The sequence below is a fragment of the Microcaecilia unicolor genome, chromosome 9, assembly GCF_901765095.1.
Source record: "Microcaecilia unicolor chromosome 9, aMicUni1.1, whole genome shotgun sequence".
Taxonomy (NCBI): domain Eukaryota; kingdom Metazoa; phylum Chordata; class Amphibia; order Gymnophiona; family Siphonopidae; genus Microcaecilia; species Microcaecilia unicolor.
Window position 1 is genome coordinate 97,430,887 of NC_044039.1, and position 24,371 is coordinate 97,455,257.

Consider the following 24,371-nt stretch of genomic DNA (forward strand, 5'->3'; position numbering starts at 1 on the left):
TGTCAAAGCAAATGCAAGGCGCAGATTAAGAAGGCCAAGAGGGAGTATGAAAAAAAGATAGCATTAGAGGCAAAAAAACATAGCAAAAATTTTTTTCGGTATATTAAAAGCAGGAAGCCGGCAAAAGAATCGGTTGGGCCGCTGGATGACCGAGGGGTAAAAGGGGCGATCAAGGAAGACAAAGACGTAGCGGAGAGACTGAATGAATTCTTTGCTTCGGTCTTCACCGAGGAAGATTTGGGTGGGATACCGGTGTCGGAAATGGTATTTCAAGCGGACGAGTCGGAGAAACTTACTGACTTCACGGTAAACCTGGAGGACGTAAATGGGCAGTTCAGCAAACTGAAGAGTAGCAAATCTCCTGGACCGGATGGTATTCATCCTAGAGTACTGATAGAACTGAAAAACGAGCTTGCGGAGCTACTGCTAGTGATATGCAACTTATCCTTAAAATCGAGCGTGGTACCGGAAGATTGGAGGGTGGCCAATGTAACGCCCATTTTTAAAAAAGGCTCCAGGGGAGATCCGGGAAATTATAGACCGGTGAGTCTGACGTCGGTGCCGGGGTAAATGGTAGAGGCTATTATCAAAAACAAAATTACAGAGCACATCCGAGGACATGGATTACTGAGACCAAGTCAGCATGGCTTTTGTGTGGGGAAATCTTGCCTGACCAATTTACTTCAATTCTTTGAAGGAGTGAACAAACATGTGGACAAAGGGGAGTCGGTTGATATTGTGTATCTGGATTTTCAAAAGGCGTTTGACAAGGTAACTCATGAAAGGCTACAGAGGAAATTGGAGGGTCATGGGATAGGAGGAAATGTCCTATTGTGGATTAAAAACTGGTTAAAGGATAGGAAACAGAGAGTGGGGTTAAATGGGCAGTATTCACAGAGAAGGGTAGTTAGTGGGGTTCCTCAGGGGTCCGTGCTAGGACCGCTGCTTTTTAATATATTTATAAATGATTTAGAGATGGGAGTAACTAGCGAGGTAATTAAATTTGCTGATGACACAAAGTTATTCAAAGTCGTTAAATCGCGACAGGATTGTGAAAAATTACAAGAGGACCTTACGAGACTGGGAGACTGGGCGGCTAAATGGCAGATGATGTTTAATGTGAGCAAGTGCAAGGTGATGCATGTGGGAAAAAAGAACCCGAATTATGGTTCCACGTTAGGAGTTACAGACCAAGAAAGGGATCTGGGTGTCGTCGTCGATAACACACTGAAACCTTCTGCTCAGTGTGCTGCTGCGGCTAAGAAAGCAAATAGAATGTTGGGTATTATCAGGAAAGGTATGGAAAACAGGTGTGAGGATGTTATAATGCCGTTGTATCGCTCCATGGTGCGACCGCACCTTGAGTATTGTGTTCAATTCTGGTCGCCGCATCTCAAGAAAGATATAGTAGAATTGGAAAAGGTGCAGCGAAGGGCGACTAAAATGATAGCTGGGATGGGACGACTTCCCTATGAAGAAAGACTAAGGAGGCTAGGGCTATACAGCTTGGAGAAGAGACGGCTGAGGGGAGACATGATAGAGGTATATAAAATAATGAGTGGAGTGGAACAGGTGGATGTGAAGCGTCTGTTCACGCTTTCCAAAAATACTAGGACTAGGGGGCATGCGATGAAACTACAGTGTAGTAAATTTAAAACAAATCGGAGAAAATGTTTCTTCACCCAACGTGTAATTAAACTCTGGAATTCGTTGCCGGAGAAAGTGGTGAAGGCGGTTAGCTTAGCAGAGTTTAAAAAGGGGTTGGACGGTTTCCTAAAGGACAAGTCCATAAACCGCTACTAAACGGACATTGGAAAACTCCAAAATTCCAGGAATAACATGTATAGAATGTTTGTACGTTTGGGAAGCTTGCCAGGTGCCCTTGGCCTGGATTGGCCACTGTCGTGGACAGGATGCTGGGCTCGATGGACCCTTGGTCTTTTCCCAGTATGGCATTACTTATGTACTTATGTAAGATATTCTCAACCCTGTTTGTACAAGTCTTTTCAACTTCTATACAACTGGAGACATTCATACATTCAAAAAAAAAAAAACTATCAAAAAGATTTTTGTTATAGTTTAACCTAAAAAAATAACCTAATAATAGAATATAAAATATTTCAGAAGTTTTATCTGCAAATGAAAGGAGTGGTCATGGAGGCAACTCTTGTGCTCTCTATTACATGCCTTTACAAGGTAGAATTTGAAGAACAGTTTGCATATACTTAGAGTCATTTTGCTAAATTACTTACATGGAAATGGTTTATCAATGATATTTTTCTCATCTTGCAAGATGACCACTCAACTTTGACATAGTTCATACAATATTTAAACTCCAGTGACGAGTATTTGGTTTTCACTCCTACCACTAAAACAGGCATCAGAGATGAATTTCCTGGATTTGCATTATACTTGATCTGGGATTATTTTCTACTTCTTTTTACAGAAAAGTACTGATAAAAACACTCTGGGTGAAAACTCCGATAAGTATTAAGGCATTCTTATGGGTCAATTATTGTGTCTTAAGAGACAAAGGGGCTCATTTTCAAAGCACTTAGACTTAAAAGTTTCCACAGGTTACTATGGAACTAGTGCTTTGAAAATACATCTCTATGCTCATCAGAAGACGACTTTAAAGCACAAACAAAAACTATGCTAATTTGATTTCAGATACGAGGATATCCTCATAAGGAATTACTACTACTACTACTATTTAGCATTTCTATAGCGCTACAAGGCGTACGCAGCGCTGCACAAACATAGAAGAAAGACAGTCCCTGCTCAAAGAGCTTACAATCTAATAGACAAAAAATAAATAAAGTAAGCAAATCAAATCAATTAATGTGAACGGGAAGGAAGAGAGGAGGGTAGGTGGAGGCGAGTGGTTACAAGTGGTCACGAGTCAAAAGCAATGTTAAAGAGGTGGGCTTTCAGTCTAGATTTAAAGGTGGCCAAGGATGGGGCAAGACGTAGGGGCTCAGGAAGTTTATTCCAGGCGTAGGGTGCAGCGAGACAGAAGGCGCAAAGTCTGGAGTTGGCAGTAGTGGAGAAGGGAACAGATAAGAAGGATTGAACCATGGAGCGGAGTGCACGGGAAGGGGTGTAGGGAAGGATGAGTGTGGAGAGATACTGGGGAGCAGCAGAGTGAGTACATTTATAGGTTAGTAGAAGAAGTTTGAACAGGATGCGAAAACGGATAGGGAGCCAGTGAAGGGTCTTGAGGAGAGGGGTAGTATGAGTAAAGCGACACTGGCGGAAGATGAGACGGGCAGCAGAGTTTTGAACCGACTGGAGAGGGGAGAGGTGACTAAGTGGGAGGCCAGCAAGAAGCAGATTGCAGTAGGCTAAACGAGAGGTGACAAGGGTGTGGATGAGGGTTTTGGTAGAGTGCTCGGAAAGAAAGGGGCGGATTTTACGGATGTTGTAAAGAAAGAAACGACAGGTCTTGGCAATCTGCTGGATATGAGCAGAGAAAGGAGAGAGAAGAGTCAAAGATGACCCCAAGGTTTCGAGCTGAGGAGACAGGGAGAATGAGAGAGCCATCAACAGAAATAGAAAACGTGGGGAGCGGGGAGGTGGGTTTGGGGGGGAAAAATGAGAAGCTCGGTTTTGGTCATATTTAATTTCAGGTGGCGTTGAGACATCCAGATAGCAATGTCAGACAAGCACGCTGAAACTTTGGTTTGGATGCAAGGTGAGATATCAGGGGTAGAAAGGTAGATTTGGGAGTCATCAGCATAGAGATGGTAGGAAAAGCCATGGGATGAGATTAATGAACCAAGGGAAGAAGTGTAGATAGAAAAGAGGAGGGGACCAAGAACAGAACCCTGAGGTACGCCGACAGGCAGAGGGATAGAAGTAGAAGAGGATCCACCAGAGTGAACACTAAAGGTGCGGAGGGAGAGGTAGGAAGAGAACCAGGAAAGGACAGAGCCCTGGAATCCAAGTGAGGACAGGGTATCGAGAAGTATGCTGTGATCGACAGTGTCAAAAGCAGCGGAAAGATCAAGAAGAATGAGGATGGAATATTGACCTCTGGATTTAGCCAGTAATAGGTCATTGGAGACTTTAATAAGCGCAGTTTCGGTTGAGTGGAGAGGGCGAAAACCAGATTGTAGTGGGTCAAGAATAGCATGTGAGGAGAGAAAATCAAGGCAGCGGCGGTGAACAGCACGCTCAAGTAATTTGGAGAGAAAAGGAAGGAGGGAGATGGGTCGGTAATTAGAGGGACAAGTAGGGTCAAGTGAAGGCTTCTTAAGGAGAGGCGTGACAACAGTATATTTAAAGGCAGCAGGGACAGTCGCAGTGGAAAGTGAAAGGTTGAGAATGTGACAGATAAAAGGAATAAGAGCAGGAGAGATGGCATTAAGAAGGTGGGTGGGAATGGGATCAGAGGAACAGGTGGTACATTTTGAGGAAGAAAGGAGAAGTGTAGTTTCCTCAATAGTAACTTCAGGAAAGGAGGAAAGGGAATGAGGGGAAGGAGAGAGGGGAAGTGAGGTAGAGAAAGCAAGGTTTATCTTTTGAACCTTGTGAAAGAATTCAGCAAGGGTCTGAGGAGATAATAAAGGGGGAGTTGGGGGAGGGGGCACCTTGAGGAAAGAGTTCAATGTGGTGAAGAGAAGTCGAGGATTAGAGCCAAGAGAGTTGGTCAGTTGGATATAATAATCCTGTTTGGCACGTAAAAGAGCAGATTGGAAGGAGGTCAGCATGAACTTAAAGTGTAAAAAATCAGCAAGGGCCCGAGATTTCCGGCGCAGCGGGTACAGGAACGTAGGTAGCGGATATTAGAAGTCAGCCAAGGTTGGGGTTTTGTACGCCTTACAGGGCGGGTCATCAAAGGTGCAAGAGTGTCTAAGGCAGAGGATAGAGTATTGTTGTAAGAAGAAACAGCCTCGTTGACAGACGTGGATGGTGCCACAGTAGAGAGGAGGTTTGAAACATGGGAGGATAGAGATGAAGGGTCAATATCGTGAAGATTCCTAGATAAATTAGATAAGATAGGACGGGACTAGGAGGGAGGAGATTTAAGTGTGAAAGTTATAAGATGGTGAGCAGAGGAGGGAAGATCAGAATTAAGAAAAACCTATAAATAGGCTGATTCTATTTGAGAGTGGTTATTTCGTTCCTGAACAGCCCTATGAGGACTCTGATTCTTTAATATGTGTTATTACCTTATTCTTCTCAAGCAGTGCAAATATGTAAAATTGTTTAAAAATACTGGAATGTTTTATGCTTTCATCCTCAATTTCAGCAATTTCCTAGATCTGCCTTTAAATGAAGTAAGAATCTGGATAAAAATATTATCTCAGCCTGTTTGTATAATACTGATGTTCAGCAACCCCATGGCCACTTCAATGTATTAATTGCAGTTATGCTCTGCAGCCCGATTATATTATTATTCCTAACACCAGTAATAATTTTTGGTTGAAACGGTATACAAATTGTTACTCTTCTCAAGTTATTTACTGCATTCAATGTCTCTGTCTGAAGTTATACATAGGTCAGACTAAAATTAAACAACGGACAGCTGAACATCTGAGCTGTTTATGAACTGGTAGAATGAAAGCACCTTTAGCTGAACATTGGCAATAAGTTGGTCAAGTGCTTTTTGACCTTAGGTTTGCAGTCTTACTTCAAATTGTTTCCCCTTGCGGAAGTTCCATATCACAAAGGCTGATATTCAAGGAACAGAAATTTACATTTTTATTGGATACCACTACACCATGGGGTTTAAAGAGAGACATTGAATGGCCATTGGGAAAATAATTATACCATTCAAGTGTGTTGGCCAATCAGAGTAAAAAATGTCATATTGAGCGAGCCAGTATGATTAATAGGCATATTTTCAAAGCACTTAGCCTTCCAAAGTTCCATAGGTTTCTATGGAACTTTGTAAGGCTAAGTGCTTTGAAAATATACCTCTAAGCTATTTAAATGTGTAGCATTTTTTGTCAGTATTCATGAATGCATGGCTGAAAGCCAACTCCCTCTGGTAAGTTGCTATTACTATATTTTTTGATAAAAAAGATTTTTTGATATTGATTTTCATGAGATCATTTCGTTATGTGTTTGGTACTCGAATCACACAAAAAAAAACTTTTTTGTAGATTGCTATGGTTTTCCTTCACACAAAAAAAACCTTTTTGTAGATTGCTATGGTTTTCCTTCACACAAAAAAAACCTTTTTGTAGATTGCTATGGTTTTCCTCCTGGCAAAACCCGATTTTGTGTTGAAGAAAAGAGCTGGGATATTTACTGGATCCACTCATATTAGATTTACACAACTCTTTTGTTGTGATGGTGAACTGGCAATGTCAATAGCACATGGCCATGCTATGAGAGAGACCATTTAGTACAAAAGATCATCATTTACAGATAAGCTTTGTAACTTTCATATGAATGAGCTCCTATTGACTATTTTAATATTTAGAGCAGTCACTCTAGTGGGGGTGCAAGTATGGTGACACTTAAGAGGCATATTTTCAAAGCACTTAGACTTACAGAGTTTTTCATAGTAACCTATGAAACTTTGTAAGTCTAAGTGATTTTAAAAATGCATCCCATGGTGACCAGTTTACTTTGGTGAAGTTGCATATTTATTCTGAGCACTGACCATACATACATACTTTTTAAAAATTATACTACTAGTTTATTTTTTAGGTTAAACTATAACAAAAATCTTTTTGATAGTTTTTTGAATGTATGAATGACTCAAATTGTATAGATATTTAGCATTTTATTCAATGTTTATTCCTACCAAACACAAAAGGAGATGAAGATATACCTGGTGTGATACTTTCTTCCATGTTTCCAAGTTCTTTGATTTGAGAACTCAACCAGGTGCAGCAGTCTGAGAATTCAGGTGACGAAAGGCCACTTTCTGCTGCCTTCAGGAGTGCCTCCTCATCCAACAGGGGGCCAGTATACCTGTGGGGGAACAAAACAGGAAGGAAAGTCACACAAAAACATTCTAGACTGCATTGTTTCTCACCTACAGCTGATGATTTCCATAGGCGGCAGGATTTATCAAGGAAATAAGCGACATGTCTGCTGACAGTGCTAGTATGGAACAGTTTCCTCAGGGCTCAGAACCAAGTATAAAGTTCTAAGCATCCGAAGCCCTTCTTGGAGAAAGCCACTATTTATTCCTGAAGTTAAGTAACATAGGGGGTCTTTTACAAAGGCACGGTAGCGTTTTTACTATGTGCTAAACGCTAGAGACGTCCATAGGAATATAAGGGCGTCTCTAGCATTTAACGCACACTTATGTTTAGCGCATACTAAAAATGCTAGCGCGCCTTTGTAAAAGACCCACACAGAATCTTACTACTTTTTGTCAAGATATATGTGACCTGGACTGGCTACTGTTCAAACAGGATACTTGGCTAGATGGACCCTTGGTCTGACCTAGTTGGGCAACTCATTGTTTCCACTCCTCAGTTAGTTCCACAGCTCAGAAAGAAATGCAAAATTACAAATACAAAAATGATCTTATAGTCCGCATGTACCTAAGCAGTTCAATACGGATAACAAAATTACAGAAAACTGAACATTCATCAGGACTATAGCACCAATTTAAAATAACAGAAAAGCTAAGGGGAAAAAGTACACTCCAACTTAAAAAGACAAGTCTTCAGAAATTTTCTAAACATTAGATAGGTCCTGATTTTCCTTAAAGCAAAGGAAGGGCATTCCAATTTTGCACACCCTGATAAGATACAGGACAAGCAGAAAGCCTTTTTTTGAATAACACAAGCTTGGAGTAGGAAGAGATTTTGTCTGTAAAAAAAAAATAAATAAATAAAAGATGGCGACAATCCATGTAATATTCTATACAAAAAGATGCACGTTTTGAACGCAACACGTTCAGATATTTGGAGTGACCTAGTGGTTAGGGTGGTGCTCTGGTCCTGGGGAACTGAGTTCAATTCCCAATTCAGGCACAGGCAGCTCCTTGTGACTCTGGGCAGTCACTTAACCCTCCATTGCCCCAGGTACAAGTAAGTACCTGTATATGTAAGCCACATTGAGCCTGCCATGAGTGGGAAAACGCGGGGTACAAATGTAACAAAACAAAAATATGGACTGGCTCATTCATAACGGTGAGTAGATAAAACTACCCTAGCAGCAGTATTTTAGACCGTTTGCAGTCTCTTTAACAATGTTTTTGACCTGCCAAGATTACAGTAGTGTAGTAAGGAGATCAATAGACTCTGGACTACTAACTGAAAAGCCGGAACTTCAGATAAATTTCTAATTCTACGTAATTTTATCATTAATAAAAAGGATTTTGTTAATCGAAAAGGAAATCTGGCCATCAGATGTTAATTTACTATTAAAGGAACACGCCAAGGATTTTTAATTACGACTCAAAAATGCATGCTTGTATCCTATTATCATCAAAAAACAAGTTTCGGTTCAATGTGGCTTACAATTTACAGCTAGGTGAACTTGCCTTAATATTTTACAGTTACAATGCGGTAAAGAATATTGGTAGTTAACTACAGAATTATTTGAAGAGGTAGGTCTTCAGTTCTCTTCTGAACCGAAGATAATTAGCGATGCTTTTTGTGGCCTTGGCTATTGAGTTCCACCATTTGGATCCCAGATAGCTAAATCCAACCATGTAGATGGTTTTGTAGGATGTTTCTGCAGTTGGGTAGGTGAAGGAGTAGGTAGCTTCTGGTTTCTGGGCTTGCATTTCTTGGGTAGAGTTTTATCAGATCGAGAATATATTCGGGAGATATTACAAATAGTATTGCATTGTTAGCGAGTGCATTTTTTTTTTCTGAAATGGTGTGATGTGGTACATCCAAGGGCTTTGGAATGAGTTACCTTTAGAACTTTATTAAATTCATTGTTACATAGTAAACGACGGCAGATAAAGACCTGTATGGTCCATCCAGTCTGCCCAACAAAAACTTATTTTACATGGTATGTGATACTTCATATGTATACCCGAGTTTGATTTGTCCTTGCCTTTCTCAGGGCACAGACCGTAGAAGTCTGCCCAGTACTGTTCTTGTACTAAGTTCTGAAGCTAACATCGAAGCCCCTTAACTTTACACTCCAGCCCATCCCTTATCTATTCAGTCACGATCAGGGCATAGACCGTAGAAGTCTGCTCAGCTCCCGTTTTGTTTCCAATTACTGGCGTCGCCACCCAATCTCCGCTAAGATTTCATAGAACCATTCCTTCTAAACAGGATTCCTTTGTGTTTATCCCACGCATGTTTGAATTCCATTACCGTTTTCATCTCCACCACCTCCCGAGGGAGGTCATTCCACATATCCACCACCCTCTCCATGAAAAAATACTTCCTGACATTAGTCCTGAGTCTGCCCCCCTTCAACCTCAATTCATGTCCTCTAGTTCTACCGCCTTCCCATCTCCGGAAAAGGTTCGTTTGCGGATTAATACCTTTCAAATATTTGAACGTCTGTATCATATCACCCCTGTTTCTCCTTTCCTCCAAGGTATACATGTTCAGGTCAGCAAGTCTCTCCTCGTACGGTTTGCAACGCAAATCCCATACCATTTTTGTAGATTTTCTTTGCACCGCTTCCAGTCTTTTTACATCTTTAGCAAGATACGGCCTCCAAAACTGAACACAATACTCCAAGTGGGGCCTCACCAACGACTTGTAGAGGGGCATCAACACCTCCTTTCTTCTGCTGGTTATGCCCCTCTCTACGCAGCCTAGCATCCTTCTGGCCACGGCCGTTGCCTAGTCGCATTGTTTCTACACCTTCAGATCCTCCGACACCAACACCCCAAGGTCTCTCTCCTGAGTTGAGCTTACTAATCTCTCCCCTCCTATCCGGTATCTCTCTTTTGGGTTTCCGCACCCCAAGTGCATCACTCCACAATTTTTGGCATTAAATTTTAACTAATTAAATCCCTCGAAGTACTCCAAGAAAACTATATGTTCCTATTTATTAAACAACATGTGTCTATAAACAAACTAATGCTTCGAAACTCTCATCCACTCACACATCTACTACAAACAGTTAGATTTTATCAGGCTAAACAGATAAATACTATATATTCTCGATAGTCGAAGTTACACGTGGAATAGCTCTTCACGTGATACCGCAAGCTTTGTTCAATAGTAATTCACTGAAAAGCCTCTGTTTTGCATAGTCCGCTGTTCCAAGTTGTAAACAAGTGCATCAAAACGCGCACCACTTGTCCAGGTAAGAAGCCCTGTTATGTATTACCCCTATTAGGTGAGTGTGGATTAAATTTTAACTGCCAGACCCTCAAACATTCTTCTAACGTTTGGAGATCCCTTCTCACCGCTTCTATTCCTTCCAGGGTATCCACTCTATTGGCTATTTTCATGTCATCTGCAAAAAGGCACACCTTTCCTTCCAACCCTTCAGCAATATCTCCCACAAATATATTAAACAGAATAGGCCCCAGCACCAACCCCTGAGGAACTCCACTGCTCACATTCCTTTCCTCCGAGCGGATTCCATTTACCACCACCCTCTGCCACCCGGTCAACCAGTTTCTTATCCAGTTCACCACTTTCGGTCCTAAGTTCAACCCTTTCAGCTTATTCACGAGTCTTCTGTGGGGGACCATATCAAAGGCTTTGCTGAAGTCCAAGTAGATTACATCTAGCGCTCGTCCCTCATCCAGTTCTTTGGTCACCTAGTCAAAAAAAGTCAATAAGATTTGTTTGGCAGGATTTTCCTTTGGTAAAGCCATGTTGCCTTGGGTCCTGTAACCCGTCGGTTTCTAGAAAGTTAACTATCCTTTGTTTCAACAGCGACTCCATTATTTTTTCTACCAGTGACGTGAGACTTACCGGTCTGTAGTTTCCCCATTTCTTACCTGTCTCCACATCCACTTGTCTCCAATCTCGCGGAACCTCTCACATCTCTAAAGATCTATTAAATAAATCTTTAAGAGGTCCCGCCAGGACCTCTCTGAGCTCCTTCAGTATCCTGGGATGTATTCCATCCGGCCCCGTAGCTTTGTTCACCTTCAGATTCTCCAGCTGCTTATAAACTCTTTTTTTCCGTAAATGGCGCAGTATCCACTCCATTCCCAGACGTTCCCTCGGCAGCCAACCGCGGTCCTTCTCCAGGATTTTCCTCAGTGAACACTGAAGAAAAATAATTGTTTAGCATGTTCGCTTTATCTTCATCACTCTGCACATAGCCATTCTCATTATCTTTCAGTCTCGCAATTCCATTCCTATCTCTTCTCCTTTCTACTACTAAGCATTTATATAGCGCTACAAAGCAATATATCTGAAAAAAATCTTGTCACCTCTCTTCACATCTTTAGACAATTTTTCTTCCACTCGCACTTTCGCTAGCCGTATTTCCCTCTTTGCTTCTTTCAGTTTAATCCAATAATCTTTTCCGTGATCCTCTCATCACTTTCTTTTGTATTTCTTGAGCAAAGCCTCTTTTGCTCTTATTTTTTCAGCTACTTGTTAGGAGAACCATACAGGCTTCCTGCTTCTCTTGTTTACTTTCCTCACAAAAAGATCAGTCGCCATATTTATAGCAGCCTTTAGCTTGGACCACTGTTTTTCCACTTTTCCTACGCCTTCCCACTCCAACAGCTCCTTCTTCAGGTATTCCCCCATTTTATCAAAATCAGTGTGTCCGCACTCCGCCTTCACCCTTATATCAATCCATACGGTGTGATGATCACTATTACATAGGTGGGAACCCACCCGGATATCGGAAACACTACCTCCATTAGTGTGCACTAGACCCAGCATCGACCCTTCCCTCATGGGTTCCATCACCATTTGTCTGAGCAAGGCACTTTGACAGACACCCACAATCTCCTTACTTCTTTCCGACTCCGCAGATTCCAATCCACGTCAGACAAACTGAAATCTCCCAACAGTAGCACCCCCCCTTTCATACCAATCTTTTGAATATCTTCTATCAGATCCTTGTCTAACTTCTCCGTTTGCACAGGAGGTCTGTAGATAACTCCCGTGTGGATACAGGTTTCATCTTCTCTTTGTAGGATGATCCATAAAGCTTCTTCTTTTCCCCAGGTTCCCCACATTTCAGCCACTCTCAACTGTGGAACGGGCTGCCGCAAGAGGTCAAATTCATTCCTGATCACCCAACCTTTAAGAAGCTACTCAAGACCTTCCTTTTTGGCAGAGTGTATGCTGTGAGCCCTTCTGGAGCCACGCCATTTTAACCCGCAGCTCTCTCTCTCTATGATAACTTAACACCTCTTCTCTCTTCCTTTTCCTCCTCAGTTACTTCTTTCTCCCTCTTGTGACCTTGTATTTTGTACTATTGTTTGCTTTTTAACTATTGTATGCCACATTGAGCCTGCTCTTGGGTGGGAATACTGTGGGATATAAATGTCATAAATAAATAAATAGCCCGGTATGGTCACATCCCATTCATGAGAATCATTGAACCATGTCTCCGTAATAGTAACAATATCCAAGTTTTCTTCAAACATCAGGGCTTGCAAGTCTTGAACCTTTTTACTTAGACTACGAGCATTTGTGCACATAGCTTTCCATGTGCTTAGTGAGTTTGGGTGTTTTTTTTATATTTACATGACCTTTCCCTCTGCCATCATGTTTATTCTGGGGGTGACTTTCCAAAATCCCCGTTTCCTTTTGTCACCCCCACCCTCTAGTTTAAATGTCTAGAAACATACTGTCTGAATTTCTCCCCAAGGATCCTTTTTCCCATCACAGAAAGATATAGCCCAACATTACAGTACAGCCTGTTATTTTTCCTTGTATTACCCCATTCTCCTATGTATCTAAAACCTTCTTCTTTACACCAAGACTCAAGCCACTTATTGAATTCCTCTGTTTTGCGTAGTCTTTCCTCTCCCCTCCCCAACGTAAGAATATTGATAGGCAATATTTAAAATATCTTCAAAAGGTGTGGATATTTAGGAACTGCTTTACTGAGCTAGTTAAGTAGCTACAATAAGTTATCAATGATCTGTACTGTACACGAATATTTTACCTTGTAATTCACATCGAGCTTTAGGTGAGGCAAAACATCGAATGTTGTAATGTAAGAGTACTAGTTGAAAGGCACCAGCTCAGAGTCCGTGTAGCCTCATAGTACGAAAGATGGCAAATCTAGTATGTTCATTTCCCCCAAGCTCAAAGCCCATGAGAGGTGGTAGATCCTTTGTGTTGAGGCAATAAATCAGAAGGGCTTCATTAGTCAAGGTCCTGAATATTCACCAGATCACTGGGACCAACAATTGCTGAATTCTGTGCTACCTGCAGTACATGTGGAACATACTATGATCCCCTCCCCACTTCCATTAAAGCAACCTTCAGTTGTTTTTATCATACCATATACCAGCGCTGTCTTGCTAAACTAAATTGACACCATGATAACATCATCACTGGATTACAGTAATGTTACTCTGCACTGGTATGACTACAAGGATTTGCACCAGCTCCAACTGATTCAGAATGCTGCAGCACAACTGATAGACAATTGTAAGCAATGTACCACATCGCACCATTTCAGAAAAAAAATTACTGGCTAACAATGCAATACTCTCCTCTTGATTTTCAAGTCCCTTAAAGGAAATGGGCGAGAGTACTTGAAGAACTGATCTCCCTCTATGCACCTCCGTGGTCTCTAACGTCCTGCCAAGGGGGAAGGTGGTTGAGATGCTGGGACCATGTAGAATATATTAGTTGAGGGGAGGAAGATGCACATTTCCGATATTAGTCCTTTAATCGCAAGATTAACCACAATTAAAACATTTAGTAGAAGGATTAAATGCAATTTAAAAATTTTCATCAAAATGCAGCCCTAGCACTTTTGGCTACAGTAGTCTCTTTCACTTCACGTTTTTTTTTTTAATGTTTACTTTCTTTTATTGATTTTCAATATAAAGGTAAAACAAGAGCTCACAACCTTGAGACAAGCAACATTTTACAATACAAGGTAAAACGGGAGCTCACAGTCATGAAACATTTTCAAAATTAGGATAAAGAAGGGAGGGAAAAAAGGAGGATATGAAACAGAGCATGAAGCATGCATAAGCCATAAGATACACCAAGTTTAGCAATCACTTTACATCGCTAAAATAAGATGCAAGTGGAAGCCATTTTTCCTCATGCAAGGCAAAACGAAATGATTTCTTAGCAAGGTATGTTTCACTTCACCTTTAATGAGTAGATATTGCCTGAAAATTGGGCTCTTAAGAAGATATCTCAAAACCCTTTAAAAAATGGTTGAAAATCACAGGCTCTCCTCTCCTCAAATTACTAACTCTAGTAAGGACAATATACACTCACTGACCATGTCAAAACAAAAACAAACAAAAAAACCCCACATTTCCTTCTGGGGGAAGGCACTGTGTACTGAAAACAATCTTTTAGCTAACTCAAATTCTTCCCAACCTACAACAATAACTAGACAAATTTTCTCACAATCATTCAACCCTTTACCAAAAGTAATTCACAAATCTATAAAAACATATCAACAACATTTTGCAGAGCTCGCCTGTGGATTTTACAAAAACTCATCCCCTTTGTCTGAGACTCCAGAACAATACCGATCAAAACGCTTATAGTATGAAAATGCTGAACAGAGCTTGCAGGTACAAGGTGAGCAGCAGCATTAAGAAGTGAACTGAGCAGTGCTGCTGAATACTGGATATCTAGAAGACATTCCTACAAATATCAGGGAGAGAGAGAGTGCAATTGAAAAATACAAGAAAATGTCAAAGTAGGAGAAGGAATGACAGGGTACCCTGAAAAAAAATAAGAGAACATGATTGAATACCCGAGGCCCGGAAAAGAGAACACTTGAGGGGAAACAGCATGTCTAGAAACAGACGAATGACAAATATCAGGGAATTCACAAGAACGAAGAGACTGATCCCAGACTGAACTCACCCTAGCGCCTCCAACGAATCCAGCACATCCGATTCCATACCGCCTTCACTCCTGTCCTGATAAATCCCGCGCTCCAGCTAGCTACCTCCAAGATATTCTTACATACAAACCCTGGCGCTTTCTTTGTATGAGCCTCTTCCGCCGGAAGTTACCAGTTGCTAAAGGCGCCCGGGCTGATGTTTTACCCAAGGAGGTTGGATGAACAGGAGAGACGAAGTGAACCTATCTAATCTATTACATGAACTGAAGCCAGTAGGCGGAGCTTGACGCCATTTTAGTTCACCCAAAACACATATATACATATTGGCTATTGTTTTCAATAGCGTTTACTATTGTTTGGGTGAACTAAAACGGCGTCAAGCTCCGCCTACTGGCTTCAAGTCATTTAATAGGTAAGGAACGGAAGGTTCACTTCGAATCTTCTTCTCCTATTCATTCAACCTTCCGCCTATACGTGGTCCTTAAAAGGCGGAGGACAAAATATTTTTTTTAATTTTACTTATTTGACAGCTTTTAATTTATTTGAAAGAGTCCCAGATGTAAATATAAATATCATGAAATCAAAACTATCACTAACTAAAACAGCTTCAAAATTATTGTAGCTGGTGGAAACAGCACTAATAAAGGTTGTATTTTGTGCTAACTTTTCAACACTGTTATAGTCAATACAATAATAACATGGCCAAATTTCAGTGAGGACATCCTATTTAAGTCTAAATTTATCAATTTTGAATATATCGCCTTCTACTGAAGCACAAATCAAGGTGGTTTACATATATTACTATTCAGATACTTGCATTGTCCCAGATTGTAGATAGAATGTATTTGGATACAGGCAGCAGATGATGTTTTGTATATTCCTGAGAATCTAGCATGTGATGTTTTTGTTCTTTCCTGAGAAAGTAGCAGAATAGCAGGTGATGTTTGTACATTCCTGAGCAGGTTCACGAGCTGTTCATGTAGAGTTGTTCTTGTAAGCAATGCATGATCATGGTTGTGTAAGCAAAATGTAACCAATAGTAATGATAATACATGTAATATCCATGAATATTCATAGAGTATATAAGAAGGGGATTGACTCCCAAATAAAGAGTTTTTTGCCCAGACACACGAGAGGAGAGTTATTTTGCAACATCTGGTGATCCCCGACGTGATCGGTGAAAACGTGACGTACTTACTACGACTGGAACAGTCAGCGCGCCATTCCTTCTACGGAACACTGTAAGTATGGGGGGAAATTTAACATCATCACATAAACAACATGCACAGGAGCTATATACTATAACGCAAAGATATGGTTCCTCCCGAAATCCAATAACTCTTAAAGATATAGAGCGTTTAATTGAGGAAATAGTTTGTCAATGTCCCTGGTATCCAGAGAAGGGATCATTCGATCCTCAAACATGGGAAAAGATAGGGCAGCAGTTTCGTTTAGAGCCTAGAGTTTCGACTCCTATATTATTGACTTGGAGAGAGATATATTCTACTATAGTAATTCTCTCTTCTGGATTGACAGGCATTACTAACGAAAATATATCCAACAAATTGCCAGGCAAGACCTGGTCTCTTTTACCTCCCGCGACTCTTGGACCTACACCTTCTCCTCCTTCTTGTCGGCTGGCCACCGATATGGGAAGGGAAGAGCAAAACAAAACTCCTGACTTTACTACTACTACCCCTAATAAACCAATTGAAAATATCCAAAACAACAACGCTAATGATAGCGTTATTATTACCAAAACACCAAAGAGCGTAGAACGACCTAGTTTAATTCAATTAGGTATACAGCAAGCACGAAAAAATGGTGAATTCATTTGGAACGATGATCTATGGGATAATTCGGAACCTAATCCTAATTTATACCCAGTTACTAGAACTACAACAATAGAGGCAGGGAACGAAACACATCATGCAGAATGGACTGCTCTACCTTATCAAGTTTTGAGAGAATTACGTAGAGCTATCGTAGAATCAGGTTTAAAAAGTTCATTTGTTCAAGGCATGATAGAAGGGATTAGTAACGGTTACTTAATGACTCCAAAAGATTGGAAAGACCTTTTCCGTATGCTGTTAACTCCTGCGCAATATGTAGTGTGGGATAATGAATATAAGCAAGCAGCACAACTTATCACTGGGACTAATTTGGTGCCTGATCAAATTTATGGATCGGGACCATTTTCAACCCTTGATATGCAAATTCAACAAAACGATACCTGTTTTCAAGCCATAGGCACTTGTATCTTGCGAGCATTTAAAAGAACACCAGAAGGGAATAAACCAACAAAATCTTTTGCATCAATTAAACAGGGTGCAACCGAATCTTACCTTCAATTTGTTAATCGATTGCAGGAAGCTGTAACTAGGCAAATTGATAATCTTGATGCGCAAACAGAGTTATTGATTAAATTAGCCCAAGAAAATGCAAATTCAGATTGCAAAAAGGCATTGCAGACTGTAGCTCATCGCCCAGGAATTACTTTAGCAGATTTATTGAGCGCATGTGCAGATGTGGGGACTCATGGTTATTCTATGAATTTGTTAGCAGGAGCTATACAAAAAGGTAATAAGCCACAGGGGACGTGTTTTAATTGTAAGAAACCAGGACATTTTCGAGCTCAGTGTAGAGCCCCAGGAGGGGGTGCCAACTTTGCAAAAGGACCTTCTCGACCTTCTCGAAAATGTCCTCGATGTCAAAAAGGATATCATTGGGCCAATCAATGTCGCTCTAATCCAATTAATTCCACACCGCCACCCCCAAAAAACTTTGCTCCGGGTTAACTCCTAACCTCGGTCCAAAGGGAGTGCAAGGGTCTTTTGCTCATAGTACTACTGCTACACAAGGTAGTGCAGGAATTGACCTTATTGCAGCGGAATGTAAAACTGCCATCTTACCTCATGAAGTTTTGGTATATAATACTACCTTTAAAGGACCCATTCCAGCGGCTACTGTAGGTTTAGTATTACCTCGCTCCTCTGCATCGAAGGCAGGTATTCATGTTATCCCTGGAGTTATTGATGCTGATTACACAGGCATTGTTAAAATTCAAGTATGGTCCTCATCACCTTTAACAATTTCTCCCGGGGACTCGTGGGCACAATTAATTATTTTACCATATTTTACAGCACCTATTCCTTCTACTGTCTCTCGTACAGGGGGCTTTGGATCTACGCGACAGGTAAGTGCAGTTTTAAAACCGGTTTCTAATGCACGACCCACTGCTCAATTTTTATTGCAACAAAAGCCCTTTGTTGGTATATTAGATACCGGGGCGGATGTTTCTGTCATAGCTTATAAACAATGGCCTGTGGAATGGCCCATTGAAGATACTTCACATGTGACAGGAATAGGGGGAACTCAGTCAGCCTCCCAAAGTTCTCAATGGTTATCTATTACATATCCTAACGATACCAAGGTTCTAGGACATATTAAGCCCTGTATTTTACAAGTACCCTTTAATTTATGGGGTCGTGACCTTTTGGAACAATTAGATGCATCATTGATCCTACCTGATTAACAGTTCATAAATATGTCTTTTTCTCTTCCTTTGGAATGGAAAACTGACAAACCTGTTTGGGTAGAGCAGTGGCCGATTACCAGAGAAAAACTGTTGATTTTACATCAATTGGTGGAAGAACAATTACAATTAAATCACATTGAGCCTACCAATTCTCCATATAATACTCCGGTATTTGTGATCAAGAAAAAATCCGGAAAATGGAGATTTTTACATGACCTACGAGCTATTAATGCGATTTTAGAACCAATGGGCCCGTTACAATGTGGTATTCCAAATCCTAATTTGATTCCTTATGATTATCAATTAGCTATTATAGATCTGAAGGATTGTTTTTTTTCAATTCCTCTCCAGGAAAAAGATTATAAATACTTTGCTTTTACTGTACCTGTTTACAATAATGCACACCCTACTACTAGGTATTGTTGGAAAGTTTTGCCCCAGGGAATGTTAAATTCACCCACTATTTGTCAATACTATGTTCATCAAGCCTTGCAACCATTTCGTGCCTATTTCCCTCAACTTTTGGTATATCATTATATGGATGATATACTAATTGCAGGGATAACTCTTCCCCCTTCTTGGAAATCTACTTTAATTTCTATCTTGGCCTCCTCAGGATTAACAATTGCCTCAGAGAAGGTTCAAGAAAAGGAACCCTATTTATATCTAGGTTTCCGTATGACTAAAGCTGCAGCCCAACCTGTCGCTCCTCATCTCAATTTACAGTCTCCCACGACATTACATCAATTACAAGAGATTTTAGGAAATCTCAATTGGTTACGTCCCTACTTGAAACTTCCTACAGAATTTTTACAACCCCTGTTTCTCGCATTAAAAGGTCATAAAACACCTGCTGAATTAATTACACTCACTGCATCGCAACAAACAATTCTGTCACAATTGGATCAAATCTTACAAACAAAATGGACAGATAGACGAGATGCATTTGCCCTTTTTTGTTTTTGCGTTCTCAAAGACCCCACCCACCGACAACCGTTTGGTGTCTTATATCAAGATACAACTCCTCCGAAATTGATAGAATGGGTCTATTTACAGAATACTCTCCATTCTACTATTACACAATGGCCCCAGCAACTAGCCTTGCTGATTACTAAAGCTCGAGAGCGAGCAACATTCATGACTGGTTTCGACATTCTTAAACTCATCATTCCTCATTCTTTGTGGCAGTGGGAAAAAATGATTCAGTTCTCCGACGACTTGCAATTTATTTTAGCCACTTATGTTGGTATTATAGATTGCCACTATCCTAAAGACCCTCGCATACAGGGCACATCCATTTTGCCAATCACTCTTCATGATCCCATTTCTTTACGTCCACTCCCTACTGCTCTCACCGTCTTTACAGATGGTAGTCCCACTCGTGGGGTGGTTACTTGGTACAATCTGAACAAATGGCACGTCAAATTTACCTCTCCACAAACCTCTGCTCAACGTTCAGAGCTTGCTGCCATCATCCTGGCTCTTTCTTTATTTTCAGATCAACCACTGAATCTTATTGTTGACAGTCAATATTGTGCTAATCTTGTCCGTCGCATGCCCGACAGTTATGTATCATTCAAAATGGATGCCTCTTTTTATGCTTTACTGTTAACCCTCCAAGGTTACTTGGAGAATCGCCTTTCTTCTCTCTTTATAGGTCATATCCGCAGTCATCAACCTTTTCCTGGTGGTCTGTCTGAAGGGAATGCTCGAGCGGATCGCCATCTTCATTTTTTCTCCACAGCACACTGCAGTCATGAACTTCATCATCAAAATGCACCTAGCCTAGCTCGCCAGTTTCAAATTTCTTTAGAAGAAGCTAGAGCTATTATCAAAAATTGTCCACAATGTTCCTTTTCAGCTCCTACTACCTTTTTTCCTGGAGTTAATCCTCGTGGTCTGGAAGTTAATAGCCTCTGGCAAATGGACGTTACTCACTTTCCCCCTTTTGGTCAATGGTCTAAGCTTCATGTGGTTGTTGATTTTTGTGGGTCACTGCACAAAAAGGGGAAACTACATCTCATGTCCGCTCTCATCTTCTCCAAGCTTTTGCGGTCATGGGTGTTCCTAAAACTCTCAAGACAGACAATGCCCCTGCTTATACTTCCACCTCCTTACAGGAGTTCCTGACCCTCTGGCATATTGAGCACCTTTTTGGTATCCCCTATAACTCCACTGGTCAAGCTATTGTTGAACGTGCTAATCGCACACTGAAAACTGCTTTAAGTAATCTGACTACAAAAAAAGACGGTATTCTCCGTCATAGAGTAAGCATTGATGAATGCTTAGCACAAATCCTTTACACACTGAATCATCTCAATCTCATCAATAATCCTGCTACAAAAACTTTTTCTTCCAGATTTGAACAACATTTTCGTACTCCTGCCCCACCTTTATCTCGTCCTTTGGTCATATACCGACAACTACCTTCTGATCAGTGGAGTTCCCCTGTGCCTCTCCTTACCTGGGGTCGTGGTTACGCTGCTGTTCAAACAGATTCTGGCCCGGTGTGGATTCCAGCAAAGTGGGTGAAACCTCATGTCGTGGCATCAAGGTCTTCACAACCCAATTCCCAATTTCACACTCACCCTTCAAGGACCGCAGATGCAAACACGCAAACGGTCAGTGACTCGTCAACCTAATGCTCCTGTTACTTGGGGACAAATTAAAGCCTTGAGTCAACAAGCTACAGAGACTTTAGAAAAAGCTCATATTGAAAAGACTGATGATAACTTCGTAGTGGCTATTATTGCAGCGCTTAATGCTAATTCCATTACATTGCTTCTACTGTGTTGTTGTTTGTACATACCTTGTGGACAGTCACAATTACTTCCCACAAAAAATATTTGGGAAGCGTTTGCAATTTCACTGAACCAAACTGATTTCTGTCTTTCTCATCAAAAGGCAGTTGGAGAAGTTTTGGCAACTTGCCTGATTCCAGTATGTCATGATCCTAAAGATATGCAAAATGATACTTGGTTTTATTCACAGCTTCCTGTTAATTCATCCTATCGAAATGCTTCTTATGAATACCATAATTGGGGAACACAAACCCTGTTGCCGCCTACTTTGGCAATGCATGTGAGAACCAATCAAATAGCTAGTATCAATATGACATGTGCTCGTATGGTTAATTGTACCCGATCAAATTGTGTTAATTTTGGACCAACTTTGTTAAATTGTAGCTCCTACGAAAATGTTTCATATATTTATAAATTTACTCATTTACCCCCTGGCTGGTTTTGGTCATGTGGAATGTATACCTTTAATTATATTCCAGCTAATATATCTGATGGTACTACATGCTGTCTAAGTCGACTCACTATGGTACTTCCCAGTAAACATATTTTATTTTCTAACTCCTCACATATGCGATCCAAGCGTATGACCCTTGCTGCCAATTGCAATGATAATGTTAAATTTCTGAGTCAAACTGAATATCTGGCACTTGCATTTTCATTAATAGGTGTCCCTGCATTGGCAGCGGCAAATGCAAAAAATATTCGTGAATTAGCCTGTTGGGCAATTAAATCAATCAATGCAACCTCCACTGCTATTAGTTTACTTAATGCTGAGCAACAGCAATTACGTCATGGAGTTTTACAAAATCGAGCAGCCATTGATTATCTTTTATTACTTAACCATCATGGTTGCGAAGAGTTTCAGGACATGTGCTGTTTTAATTTATCTGACAATTCAAAGGCCATTGACAAACAATTAGCTTTCCTACGGAATTTAACTACTCATATTACTATTCATAATAACCTACTCTCTGATGTATGGGATCAATTGTGGCAATGGATCCCTTGGACCTGGCTCCGCCCTATTATCCAGTATTTAGTCATTGGTATTTTTGTTTTCACTATTTTTTGCTGTTGTATACAATGCATTCCTAACCTTTTTTCTTTATGTTTTCCTCGTCCATTCGCTCCAACACGTCACTCTGCTCAATATGTTTATAAGCTATTACAAACATCTCCACCTCCATCTCCAGCTGGCACACCACGGAGATTTCATTAAAAAAAAAAAAAAAAAAGGTGGAGATGTAGATAGAATGTATTTGGATACAGGCAGCAGATGATGTTTTGTATATTCCTGAGAATCTAGCATGTGATGTTTTTGTTCTTTCCTGAGAAAGTAGCAGAATAGCAGGTGATGTTTGTACATTCCTGAGCAGGTTCACGAGCTGTTCATGTAGAGTTGTTCTTGTAAGCAATGCATGATCATGGTTGTGTAAGCAAAATGTAACCAATAGTAATGATAATACATGTAATATCCATGAATATTCATAGAGTATATAAGAAGGGGATTGACTCCCAAATAAAGAGTTTTTTGCCCAGACACACGAGAGGAGAGTTATTTTGCAACACCAGATGGGCTCACATATGGCTCCAGAAAAAGGAGACCTTCAACCCTTATGATTCTGGGCTTGTGATACTTGAAACTAAAGAAACCCTTTTTTTTTTTTTTTTTTTGGAAGACCTCAGTTTGGCGGAGTCATGGGGCTTTCGTCGATTTTAGCCTCCACTCTCCAATCGTCACTGGTCTCCAAACCTGTTTTAAAATCATTATATTTTTTATATATATTTTGTACTGTTAAATAGTTTCTTTTAACATTCAAATCCTCAATTGTGTAAAACTCTCATACACAAAAACTTTTTGCAAGTTAGTACTTCAATAGCACTTAGCTTAAATCAGGGGCACTGCTAGGACTCAGAGAAACAGATCAACGAACACGCCGGAGACTGGCGCAGAAGACTACTTCGGCTGGCAGGGGTTGAGGACTCCTGCCAGCAAAGGTACCTGGCGGCGGGAGGGAGGGTTAAAAGTGGCGGCGGGGGGGGGGGGGTGTCGGTGGGCTAAAATTTGCCCCCCCTACTTCGGGCTCTGGACCCCCCTCCCGCCGAGGTCTGGCTATGCTCCTGGCTTAAATAGATCTCTTGTCAAGGGGATATCTTGTCCGACATGACTTCATGTTTCACTGCTTGGTGGCTTCAAGGCTATGTCCCCGTCTCGGTGTTATCACATTCTTTCCTGATGTAAGATCTGGTGTTATCACATTTTCCCCCGATGTAAGAGTTTTTGTATTTGAAAGTTTAACACAATTGAGGATTTGAATGTTAAAAGAAACTATTTAAAAGTACAAAATATATATAAAAAATAATCTCGGCGGACCTTCAGAGGGAGGTTTTGGAAAGAATAAATGACAAGGGGATGTCATAGTTGGGTGGGGTTGACAGGTTATAAAAGTGATAGGGTTAGTGAGCACATGGTCACCGTATCACCCCTGCCAGGACTTATGAGGAGAGGCCCAATAACCTAGGACTCAACTAAGTAGTAGTTGCTATTAATAAAAATAGTAACTGCAAGGAGAGCTCCGAATGGGTATAAAAGGTTAAACCCTGGGTGCAGAACAAGAAGAGCAGCAGCTTGAGGAAGTGCACTTCTGGAGGAGTTGGACGGATAGGGAGGTCTGATCCTGAATAGGTCCAGCAGCTGGGTAAAAGCCCAGTGGGCCAGCTTGCCACAGAAGGAGCGGGAAGCCACAGCCTTGGATTCTTCTGCCAGAAAGGATGGGTATTGGAGGACTTGTGGTACTGTGAATATGTAAATACCCTTGGATGTTCAAGATGCTATTAATTCAGTAGTTGGAACTTTACATTAAAAAGTTTTAGATTGACACAAAAACCTCTTTAAGTGAACTGTTTGTTAAAGAAAGGTATGAAGTTCAGATATCTGCCTGTTGCAGCATTCCAGTAAATTTGTGTTGTGCATTTAATATAAAACCTGGAGTGCAGAGTTTAATTGGAGTGCAAGTGAAGTTAATTTGCTCAAAGACTGTTAAATAGAATAATTAAAAGTGTGGCTTAAAACCCTATGGCCTACTGGGATCAAGCCTGGCCCCAGCCTGCGCCCAGCTCAGTAAAAATAGAACTAATGTTTGTGCCCTGGTTTTGGGCAC

The 24,371-nt window shown here is 40.8% G+C and overlaps 1 protein-coding gene across 2 annotated transcripts in view; it reads right to left on the reverse strand.

Moving 5' to 3' along the window:
* Positions 1-15,017, reverse strand: part of FAM98B (family with sequence similarity 98 member B) — a 114,153-nt gene extending 99,136 nt beyond the window's left edge. For both annotated transcript variants that reach the window (XR_003943345.1, XM_030214503.1), the window contains exons 1-2: positions 14,892-15,017; positions 6,788-6,930 (exon numbers count right to left, since the gene is read on the reverse strand). Coding sequence is in view for 1 of the 2 variants with exons in the window: in XM_030214503.1 (XP_030070363.1) it covers positions 6,788-6,930; positions 14,892-14,929 (181 nt within the window). In the remaining variant the exon portion in view is untranslated. The remainder of the gene's footprint in view (positions 1-6,787; positions 6,931-14,891) is intronic.
* Between the last annotated feature and the right edge of the window lie 9,354 nt (positions 15,018-24,371).